The 11,596-nt window shown below is 44.3% G+C and overlaps 1 protein-coding gene across 1 annotated transcript; it reads right to left on the bottom strand.

Annotated features, from left to right (window-relative positions):
- Window positions 1-787: 787 nt before the first annotated feature.
- LOC119398754 (tyrosine-protein phosphatase non-receptor type 23-like) lies at window positions 788-3,814 on the bottom strand. The gene is made up of 3 exons (XM_049417743.1): window positions 3,671-3,814; window positions 2,183-2,387; window positions 788-1,078 (listed from the first exon to the last, which is right to left on the bottom strand). Exons 1-3 carry the CDS (start codon window positions 3,812-3,814, stop codon window positions 867-869), a joined length of 561 nt encoding a protein of 186 aa, XP_049273700.1. The 3' UTR covers window positions 788-866.
- Window positions 3,815-11,596: the final 7,782 nt, after the last annotated feature.

Raw genomic sequence — 11,596 nt, 5'->3', positions numbered from 1 at the left:
AATGGGTCAGAGACTGACATTTCAAAGTCATTCTAGGGATTTTTATTGTAATCTAGGGATTTTTCAGGGTTGAGTCAAGGAATGAAAAGTTGACATGAGTTGGCATCACTGGCCTGCGCGCCCTTGGCAACGTACTATGACTTGCAGGGCGTGGTCGCCTGTACTCGCGCTCTCTTCTCTTGAGGGGCTGGTAGCTTTCTGAAGGGCTGGTAGCATCGCTTGAGGGACTAGTAGCTACCAGATGGCTGGTAGCTTTCTAGGTGCTGTGGTATCATCGCAAAGTTTGCGTTGAAGCCATAGTCCGCACGAAGGTCACTTCGTCCGCTGCATCGGCTGTGTTGGCTGAAAGAGTGAGTTGCTAGCCTTTCTCCGTATGACGTTCCTATTTGTTGCTATGGCATTCATTGCTTCGCCGTTGTGGCGAAACTGCTACTGTTTTTTCTTCTCACTCGATTGCTTTATCCCACCCGAAAGCTGTCCGCGCACAACGTGGTTTTGCACTGCCTCCGGGATAGAAGGAATTTGAAGCTTGCAGCACGTCGCATGATTTTCCTGTGCCTCCGTGATCAGTCCACTTTTGAACAAGCGCCGATGTCATGTGGTCAGGTCATCACGTGGAGGCAGGGGAAGTGACGTCATAGGGGCGTTATGATTACGTCACTAATTTGGCTACCTGCGACGTCATGAAGACGTTTAGAATGACGTCATCACATTGTGATCTTTCGCATCACTCTTGTTCACGCCACTAACGCGAACAAAGAATAAGAGAACATGAAATATGGCGCAAAAGAAGAGTTTATTGTTTTAAATGGCATTTATTTTAATTTACAAAAGCGTAGGCCCCCCGGCAATCGCGATGACCAGGCCTAGTGCCTTGGGTAGTAAATTGGCCAAGGATTAGGCGCAGGAATCGGAAGCGGACGAGGCCAGGGCTGCGGCAAAGGCTGCGGCCAGGGCTGAGGCCAAGGCTGAGGCCAAGGCTGAGGCCAGGGCTGAGGCCAAGGCCTAAAAAGAGAAGCAGCACGGCGCTGCCTTTGTTTGGGCTGCTCCTCAGCAGAAATCTTCGATTTAGGCATGTCTGCGCAGAAAGAAGAGTGACGCTCACGTGAATACTTCAGTTCGTATCTTCCACAATGAGGATAACAGAAAAAGCTGAACTGTCAACGCTCGCTGATTCTGACTGTCTTGTAAATAAAACACCATCTCATGAACCATGCATAAAACATACTTGATTATTTGCACATTTATTGAGGAACACCTGTTAGATACCCTTCGAGGATTTGTATTGCGCAGGCACCGAGCTGAGGATATTTTCAAAACAAAAGGCGCAGTTACAACACAGAGAGATACTTCCTATTACGTTAAATATATATGCAGTCTACCACCCAGGTGGATCACCGCATTTACACTTTATGAAAGGGACTCTATCTTCTGGTTCCTGCATAAATGAGTGGCCTAAGTTGAAACATTACTACTTCATAAAGAGCCCAAAGACACATGAGTTGAATAAAACTGTTAATGAGAGAAGGGTCTTATACGTTTCACTTGCGTCCCGCTGAGAAAAATCAATGGCATGTCGTTACAGCTTAACATAATGGTTGCTATTTTATATATATTTTGAACAAAAAAGAAGAAATGCTGATATAATAAGGCTGATATTAATGCTGAGGCGGATGATAGTGCTGAGATGAGATGGTTTTGTGAAAGCGCTTCATGACGAAATAAAAAATTGGCAAAATGCGATTGAATTGAGAAAGGCTATGAATTCCCCGCTATTGTGGTCTAGTGGTTATGGCGCTCGACTGCTGACCCGACGGTCGCGGGATCGAATCCCGGCCGCGGCGGCTGCATTTTCGATGGAGGCGAAAATGTTTGAGGCCCGTGTACTTAAATTTAGGTGCACGTTAAAGAACCACAGGTGGTCGAAATTTCCGGAACCCTCCACTACGGCGTTTCTCATAAGCATATCGTGGTTTTGGGACGTTAAACCCCAGATAAAAAAAGGCTATGAATTGAAGTCGTAAACGTCACACTATAGAGCCAGCTGTTGGATATGTCCGAAAAGTTGGTTTTGAAACATCTACGAAGTAATTTGGATCACGTGGAACTCACCGGCCTTTCAGATCCAATGACTATGGACACTTATCGTGTTGCACATAACATCGCACTGTATCCTGCTTACCTTTCAGCGTGTAATCCATTGGCTCTGGTAGTGGCCAGGGATGAGGCCATGGTCGAGGCTGGGCTAGAGACCGAGGTTGAGGCCAAGGTTGGGGCCAGGTGCTGAGGCAAAGGCTGAGGCCAAGGTCTAATAGGCCAGGGAGAAGCAGAGCGGCGTTGCCTCGTCTTGGGTTCCTCTTCGGCAGAGATCTCCGTTTCTGGCAGGTCTGCACAGGGAAGTTATCCCACGTAGAGACATTAATTGATGTCGTCCAGTGTAAAAGAGAGCGGATAACGTTCTATTTTCACGTTTGTTGTTTTTGATTCGCTTAGACATCTATAAGCTGTCCATGGACGATCACGGCAGTTTTTATAGTAATGGATGAGTATTTTACAATACACCCTCCAAGCTTAGAGAACATGGCACAAATAACTGTCTTCAGAAAATTTTCAATACAAGAACGAACAAGAAAGCAGAAAACTATTTTGCGGTTACATAAAAAGGTAATGTGATAACCAATCGCTTGCGTCATCACATTTCTGCTTTGTGCAACGTGGTCTATTTCCTTTTTTGTAATTCGCAACTGTATCTGCCGTGATTCTTCACTATATCTTTGTCGCAATTTGCAACTATATCTTATTATGCCGTCAAAGACTTCTGACCTCAATAACTGTTCGCTATTTATGACAGCAGTGGAAGAGATAATGGGTTCCTAATCGTATGTTGTCCTCGGCAATAAAGAATGTTTTAAAGAGATTGTTGCAGCCGAAAGGAATAGTGGCTTCTTTGTAGTGACCGTAACTTTGTTTAGATGTCTGGGAACACGTGGCATAACAATATTTGACGGCACTAAGAAGGGGACGAAACCCTTTCAGCAACACGGGCTGCATATATGCATGATTTGAAAAGTCGCAAACGCTCATACTCAGCATATCCGTGACTTTCTGAGAAAGTGCTCCGTTGCTAACAAAATATCAAAATATGGCTGAATTTTAGTCTATCAGCATGACAAGAACAGGACCAGTGGTCGTATGAAATGTACAAGTCTTACTTTGAAAATAATGAATGACCAATTTCGACTACGCGGTGCTCATTGGCCTTCCTTGTAAAACGTTTCTGTCCACCTAACACGGTGCATATAACACGCACCTCATTTATATGGGCAATGCGATTACAGGGCATGCCCTCAGGGCAAGGCAATGGGAGCAGTTAAGTATGAATACTTGTACAACCAAGCAATACAGCAGCCAAAACACCGCGAAGTATCAAAACTACTCCCAATACAATTATATCTAAACATACTGCACAGTAGAAACTGTTCGCAAAACAACAAATATTATTAGAACACTGCACAATAAACCCTGCTACAAGCCTAAAATTTCACATTTTGGAACGTAACATTGACAACATTACTATTAGAAGAAACAACTCGACACTTTATCCGCATTAATTAAACGCATCGTGATCAGACAAACGTATTTTCTATTCCACATTGGAAATTCTACTAACCTTGCAGTGAGTAATCAATTGGCTCAGGCAGAGGCCAAGGATGAGGCCAGGGTCGGGGAAAAGGCCATGGCCGGGGCCACGGCCGAGGAAGCCACGGATGAGAGGGAAGTACACTGAATAGGCTAGCTTTTTCAACAGGCTCATTTGCTGCGAATCGGGAACCAAATATTTCTACACTTAGAAGGCATCCAAAGTTGAACGACGTAATCATAACACGCCTCTTCGTAATACTTAGCATCGACAACATCATATTCCATTTAAACATGCCTAATTTGAATGTACCAACACTTGCATGAGATTGTAACACATGACCACATATTTCACTAGCTCTGGAGAGTAAATCTGCTTCACACGCCATGCCTCTCAGGTATTGGACGACTATTTTTATAAAACAATATACAATTTGACGTTTTTATATTGTGAAATGCCAAAGTGAAATGCCCAAGTTGGTATTTCACTGTGCCCTACGAGAACCCTGCTCAAGACCTAAAACAAAGTATCACGGAAGAGTCTTGGGGCTGTTATACGCACATATAAGCGTTGAAATGTGTGGCATGAGTTTACACTCTTTCGCATGCACTTACGGCTGGAATAAGAAAATGCACAACAATAGTTGACGCAACCTGCAAGTTTTGCAGCTTTGTATGAAAATAGTCCACACATAAAAAATTTTACACTGTACGCATGTGATGATGCGAAAACACGGGATATTCATTTTACGTTTAGACACTTTTTTCCAGAGATGTCTTCTGCACATAGATTTGATGAGAATCCTTTTAAATCTGCTATGATTCCTTGCTAAGAAATATTTTAGGGTATTGCCTGAGAAATTACCGGAAAGCTTAATAAACAATATGTTCAAATTTGTAAATGCATATATTCAGTCACGCAACCGAGTTCATGCGGTCAAATGTTCGGTTAAAACAGTTCGATAACTCCTTTGATGAATTACCCGCCACCACAAATGTTTAAACAAATTTTCTGTGAGAAATATTTACGATAATTTGCAACGCTACATAATATTTGCCAATAATTTGTATTTATTCTACTCAGAGCCGTCACGAGCGATCACAATGACGCCGCCCACAAGGTCCGTGGAACTTTTTTTAGGAAAACGGCTCTTACGATGACGGCGCGCTAAAATAGTGACGACATCGTATGGTTGGGGGGCTGTAAAATCTTCACAATGAGCAGTAAATAGAATAAAAGAGAGGGCATGCATAGGGCCCCTAAAAGTTCCTGAGCTTTGCACGTTTCTTCAAGTCTTTCATAGCCTATTTCCGCAGAATTAAGCGAATTATTCCATGCCAAAAATTGTCAAGCCAGTGTTTTACATACAAAGGGCGCATTGAAGACGCATTATTCAGGTTCATCACAATCATCATCGTCGTCATCAATATCATATTTCATTTCCACTGCAGCGCCAACACCTCGCTCAATGATCTCCACTTTACTCTGTTCTGCTTGAGTTTATTTTATTGTATACCTGCATCAATTTTCTTTTAATTTCATCACCGCACCTAAACCTTCACCGTCCTCAGCTGCGCTTCCCATCCCTTGGTACACATTTCGTAGCTCTAACTGACCATAGCTTATATGATACACGTGTCATTTGTATTCAGTAAACGGGACATGTTGTCTTCCTCGGTGGTACCGTGGTTACGGTGCTCGGCTGGCGACCTGAAACTCGGGGGTTCGATCCCGGCCGTGGCGGTAGCATTTCGATGGAGGTGAAATGCTAGAAGCCGTGCGATTCCAGTCCACGATACAGAACCCCAGATGATAAACATTTTCAGAGCTCTCCACTACGGCATGCCTCTTAATGATATCGTGGTTCTGACACGTGAAACCCCAGATATTAAAAAAATTAAAGTGAGATGGTAATTAAACACTCACCGTGTTCGGCGACGCTACTCTGGGCGACAAGCGCCAGAGCGATGGCGATCACGGAGAACGCCTTCATGGTGGCTTCTTGCCGGAGTCGGCTGGAATGAGCAACTTCTCCTATGCTTATATACTCAGCGCATTCTTATCAGATCTCACTGAGATGATAACATTTCCACATGTGGCAGACGGAAAGAATAAGTATCTTCAGTTCGACAATACTTGTCCATGTTCCGCTGCGAACAGGGAAGGCTCCTTCACGTTGATACACGTGCCAGCGATAATGGGCATTGTGTAGAAGAATTCATTATATCAATAATTACCGTTGACCCCTCGTAGACGATAAATGTCTAATCGCGTGGTCATATGCTAAAAAAACCCTTCCTAATCTTATGCGGCCGCTCTGTGGAACTTGTGCAAGATGCAGTCGACAATATCTGCAGCCTGTCTGTAAGGAAGTGCATACGACTGATCCCAGGAATGCCCACGTCTACGGCACAATATTTCGCACAAAAGAACTTACACATAAAGTCGCTGCCGACGCCTTTGCATACCATTTTTTCATCTGCTCTGTTTTAGCGTGGTCTTGTGAAGAAAGACAATGTTCTTCTGCTACTAAATGTGGCTCTCCGAAATTAGGTGTCACCAGATATTCCCCACATGCAAATGTTTGTCAAATTAAAAAACGCACTCGAATTTTACATGCCAGAATCTCGACGTGATTATTAGCTAGATGCCCTGTAGCAAGGGACTCTGGATTGATAATCAGCAGCTGAAGTTCTCCAGAACATCTCCGCCGCAGAGGTACAGCGATGACGGCGCTCGACTGCTGAGCCGGAAGGCGTGGTTTTTATCCTCGTAATCATATCGTGGTTTTGGCACATGAAACCCCACAAATTATATTATAATATTAAGTTATCTAAAGTGCACCGAAATTCCCGCCAGCTGATCTGTTCGTTAAATAGGAGTGGTTGTGATGGTAAAGATTCATTACCCTCGTATCACTTTCGTCCGTTGATTCAATGTGCTTTTTAAGTGCGAAGCAATTTAAAAATTCACGGTCGATTACGACACTGCCTAATGTGAATTCTGAGCGCAGCTTCGTGTTGGGGCAAGGCCTACTGTGTTGAAGTTTTGGCTTTCAGCAGGGTTTCCACTACGCCTTAAATCATAATTTTTGTGATGTAAGGCAGCACCCACTACGCCATTATTCGTCTTTCTGTGGATATTCGTCTGTCTCCGGTGACGCAGTACTCGACGACACACCTGAAATAGTTCAAATACTTAACACATTTCGCTTCTCGAAGCGAAATGTGTTACTTAAATACTGAAATACTTAAATTACTGAAATACTTAAAATTTCGCTTCTCGAAGAAATACTGCCTATTGATGACATATCCGTTATCGAGGAGGGGAACCTGACGTTTGCTTCCTAATTTAGACACCACGAAATTTCCTGGTATTCATGAAATACCGAACGCGTTCCTTGTGCGATATGCTAAATGGTGCGCGAAGTATTTAGCTTAGCTATATCGCAAATCACTGGTTCATGCGGAAATTACAGATGACTGGAGATTTGCTAAAATTGCCCCCATACCTAAATCAGACGGCCATTCATCACCTTCTTCATGCAGTCCTATATCGAGTTTATGCACTTAAGCAACATATTCTATTTAAACAAATAACTTCCTTTGTTGAGAGCAATAATTTGATTGACCATCGACAACATGTATTTTGTAGAGGGATGTCTAAAGTAACCCAACTAGTATTAACAATACATGACATTGCTTTAGCGTTAGACAGACATATTCAGGTAGATATAATATTTCTAGACTTCGAAATAGCCTTTGACCGGGTATCCCATTCCAAGCTGCTACTAATATTGAAGCCCATTCTCAAAAACGATCGCCTTCAGGCCTCGATTGTTGCGTACCTCTCGTCAAGGCGGGAATGCGTAATCATTGATGGCACAGGTTCTCCTTCAGCTCCGGTGGCATCTGCTGTTCCGCAGGGCTCCGTTCTCGGGCCTCCATTTTTCCTGCTATTAATTAATGACATTGTTCAGAACATAGGCGTCCAAATTCGGCTGTTCGTAGACGCCTGCGTAATATACCAGGAAGTATCTAGCCCTAACAATCAGCTCCTCTAAATCAAGCATTAAGCACAATTGCGAACTGGTGTTGTACATGGCAGATGAGAGTTAACCGTACAAAAACGGTAGCAATGACCATAACCCGCAAGAACCAACCACTTAATGACCTATGTCATCAATAATCAACCTTTAAGCTAGTGCGCAGCTATAAGTATTTAGGAGTAATGATAACCTCCGATTTGCGATGGAATGAACATGTAATGTTTATTGTTAAAAAAGTACACAGACAACTGGGATACCTTCTGTGCACGCTCGTTCACTCAACAACGGAAATAAAATTATTAGCCTACCGGACGTTTATTAGGCCCATGTCGGAGTGCGCAGCGGCGGCCTGACATCTCTGGACAGCCTCTAATAAACTAAAACTGGAAACTATCCAAAGAAAATTTGTTACGTTCATTTATAACAGTTACAGTTGGAAAACATCCCCGTCGCACCTCATACAAAAAGCAGGAGTAGAGAAATTCTAAACAACGCGCTGGTCATGACAGGCTACAGCTGTTTTATTTGTTCTATCACAAAACGTTACGAGTTGATCCATCCGTATTCATAGCACCTTTACTCGGTATCTACGCACAAAAAAGGTGGTCGAGCTGAAGTGCAGAACAAACACTTTGACGTACTCTTTCTTTCCTCAGACAATCGTCGAGTGGAACGCCTTATCGGTTGGTGCGGTAGAACGTCCCAACATTGACACTTTTCTGCAGGCGATCAGAAATGAGGCTCCGTAAGCGCCACTACGCTCTAAGCGTCATGTAACGCCATGTGCTCACTGGTTATCGCTTTCATTTTGCAGTGTTCGAAGAAATGGGGACACTTTCTTTCCTTTTTTTCTTTTGTTCTTTGACTTTTTGTGCTATGTGAGTACAATGTCAGTACTTGTGAGCACCTTGTGCTATGTAAATACTTATAATGTGAGTACTTTGTGCTATGTGAGTACTGACTACCGTGGAATTAGTTCCCTTTCGTTGTTTCCCATATTTTACCACTGTAGTTGCTTCGCAGAGTATTACTTCCTGTATTTCTCTTTTCTTTCTTTTTTTCGTTTTTTTTTCTCTTCCTAATTTGCAACGCTATTCAATACTTCGAAGTTGTCCTGTGTTGCTGCGTTGTGTATTTATGCCCCACTCCTGCCTAAGGCCTTCGTGGAAGGCCGGCAGTATGTAACAAAATAAATAAATAAATAAGCGAGGTACCAGCTACACATCTGTAAGGTATTATGTGCACTGTGTTGATGCGGCATGTGGCTGATGACGATGAAGAATTATGGCTGAGCACTTTGCAGTGGGTAGGCAGCATTAAACAACACATTAGATCGTTGCGCAACTAGCATTGTGTGATGATGGATGGATGGATGGATGGATGGATGGATGAATAAACTATTTTGGTCCCTCGGAACGCGCCCTAGCATTGTGAGATGACTGGTTTTATTCTACTCTTCTGCGACGCTCTATTACATGTTAACGCGATTCCTTGCCCGACATAACACCTCTATCGGGTCTTCTTGCAAATGTGTCCCAAGCTCCAGCGTGGCTCTGTGGTAGAGTACTTGACTGCCACTCAGAGGGCCCGGGTTCAAATCCAATTCAATCTTGGGTGTTTTTTTTTCATTTTTTTATGTCTATCGGTTACGCGACCGACGGTGACGGCGACGGCGCTCGACGCAGGATTGGGCGCCAAAGAGCTGCGCTCTAAAAGCACACCACCGTATGCTGTCGTCGCTTGGCGTAACGCAGGCAAAACCAAGTATTAAAACAGAAAAAGAAGAGGAAGCAAGCGAGAAATAGAAAGAGAGAGAAAGAAGAAGAAAAAAATAGGAAGAAAAATAGAAAGAGCAAGAAAGAGAAAGAGATAGATAAGGAGAGATGAAGAAATAAATAGAAATAAGGAGAGACAAAAAAGACAGAAAAAAGGGAAACGGAGGAGGAAAGAAAGAAAAAAACGGAAGAGAAACAAGAACGGCTGCCCAGCTCCGCACTTCCGTCAGGCTTGGAACCCCTTGTACGAGACTGCCCTAATTTTAAATGCGAAGCATTTCTTAGCGAACCTCAGGCACTTTGGCCGTTTCTATCTACGTATCTATCTATCTATCTGTCTATCTATCTATCTAGCCGCCTACGTCTGGGCGCTCTCCTGGTCGTCTCCATAACTTGTAATATACCAAACTTCGCATAGCAGGGGATCAGTGTATGACGAACACGATTCACTGGTCGTGACATGAATAACGCAAAATACCTGTCGCCTACGTCATGAAACCCCTTCTCTCAGTCACGCGTGGCACATACCCGTAAATCACAGTTAATGTTATGCGGGTATGTGCCACTGGTGATACAGAGTCTCAACCAATACAGTAACCGCGAACACAGACATTGACACGCATGCGATGGCATCATTGAAATCAGACACATGCTGGCGGGCTGTCCCGCGACTCTCGCCAACCCCGAAGAAAAATGGCTTCACTGGCGGAAGATGATCTCCAGCTGTTCGCATCAGGATCAACTGCGGGCTGTCCAGAGGGTTCACAATGGCGCCCTCAGGCTCGGCCTAATGGTGCCGACGTGGACGCGGCCCGCCTCGGTCTGAAGAGACCGGGCTTCAGGACTCTCAACAAAGTTTTGTGAATGAATGAATGAATTTGTCTCAAACCCACGATATGGATATCAGTGACGCCGTAGCAAAGGGCTCCGGAAATTTTCACCATCGGTATTCTTTAACGTGTACCGAGATCACACAGAAGACGGGAATCTAGCATTTTGCCTCCATCGAAATGCGACCGCTGCGTCCGGGATCGAACCCGCGACCTTCGGGTCAGCAGCCGAGCACCTTAACCGCTACACCACCGCGACGGACGCATGGAAAGTGAGCAAGCTGAAGACAGAACACCCCTCGATGACGCTCAACTACCATTTACTCCTTCACGTGGTCCGCTACGTGGACCACGTGGATTACGCGAAAACCGAGGTGAATGTTTCCTATAATAAATCTGCTGAGAGGACCAGGCATCTCATTATTACCGGTGACTTTAACATTGATTTATCAAGACCTAACTACGCTCGGTCCTTATGCTGCGTGAAAAACGGCTTGGACGTGGAGAGGGCATCAAAAGACGCCGCTGCCACGTCCAGGACAGGAGGCATGATAGATCATTTCATCGTAAGAGGCATTCAGGATTTCCACCAGCTGCACTATATCTCGCCCTTCACTACACTTAGACTCCTCATAGCCGGGATCACGAACGGATCCGATTAACAATTCTCGTCCAGCTGCTGGTGTTCACTGATCACGCTGATGATGACCTTGTTCAAGAACTGTCAGTAACCCCTTCTACACATACACACGGGTTCGTGAAACGTGTGTGCGCTCTCCGTCGTAATGGACAAGTAAAAACTTAACAACTGTAACTGTGACTGTAGCGTACGTGCTGTGTGCCTGCGCGTTCCGCTCGGCTGTGTATATATGTAGGGAAACTTTCCTGAATGAAGCTTAGTTGCGAGTAACGTCTGTCCTGTGCATCTGTGTTCCTTGTTTGTCCTGTTAGGATTCGCACTAACCAGTATTGAAGAATATAAGCTCTACATATCAGCTTACGGCGTCTGGTGTTGGAAACACCCATGTTGCTGTTGGCATCGTTACGCAGCTGTAAACAATTGGCTATATAATACATTTTCGACTCTTCAACATATGACTGTGCGTATACCACTTCCACATTTCTCTAGCGTCATTCCGTAACGTTTCGCTCAATGTGAAAAATTACGCAACAGTCACCATCCCGCGCATGCTTCGCGTAACATCGATTCCCACGGTACGTGGGATCTGCCGAATTTTTTTTTTTTGTTCCTGATCTCTTGTTGTGCTGATCTCTTCGTAGCCTACATCAAAATGCGGCCTCT

This window comes from Rhipicephalus sanguineus, chromosome 7 (assembly GCF_013339695.2).
Source record: "Rhipicephalus sanguineus isolate Rsan-2018 chromosome 7, BIME_Rsan_1.4, whole genome shotgun sequence".
Taxonomy (NCBI): domain Eukaryota; kingdom Metazoa; phylum Arthropoda; class Arachnida; order Ixodida; family Ixodidae; genus Rhipicephalus; species Rhipicephalus sanguineus.
Note: the sequence above shows the minus strand (reverse complement) of the source record. Positions and strands in the feature narration are given on the sequence as shown.

Bases quoted from the DNA above. Each gene is read 5' to 3' on its own strand.
- LOC119398754 (XM_049417743.1), bottom strand. From the start codon at position 3,814: ATGAGCCTGTTGAAAAAGCTAGCCTATTCAGTGTACTTCCCTCTCATC. The intron at 2,388-3,670 runs GTTAGTAGAATT...TTCCCTGTGCAG, and splicing joins AATTGATTACTCACTGCAAG to ACCTGCCAGAAACGGAGATC. The intron at 1,079-2,182 runs GTAAGCAGGATA...CTTTCTGCGCAG, and splicing joins AATGGATTACACGCTGAAAG to ACATGCCTAAATCGAAGATT.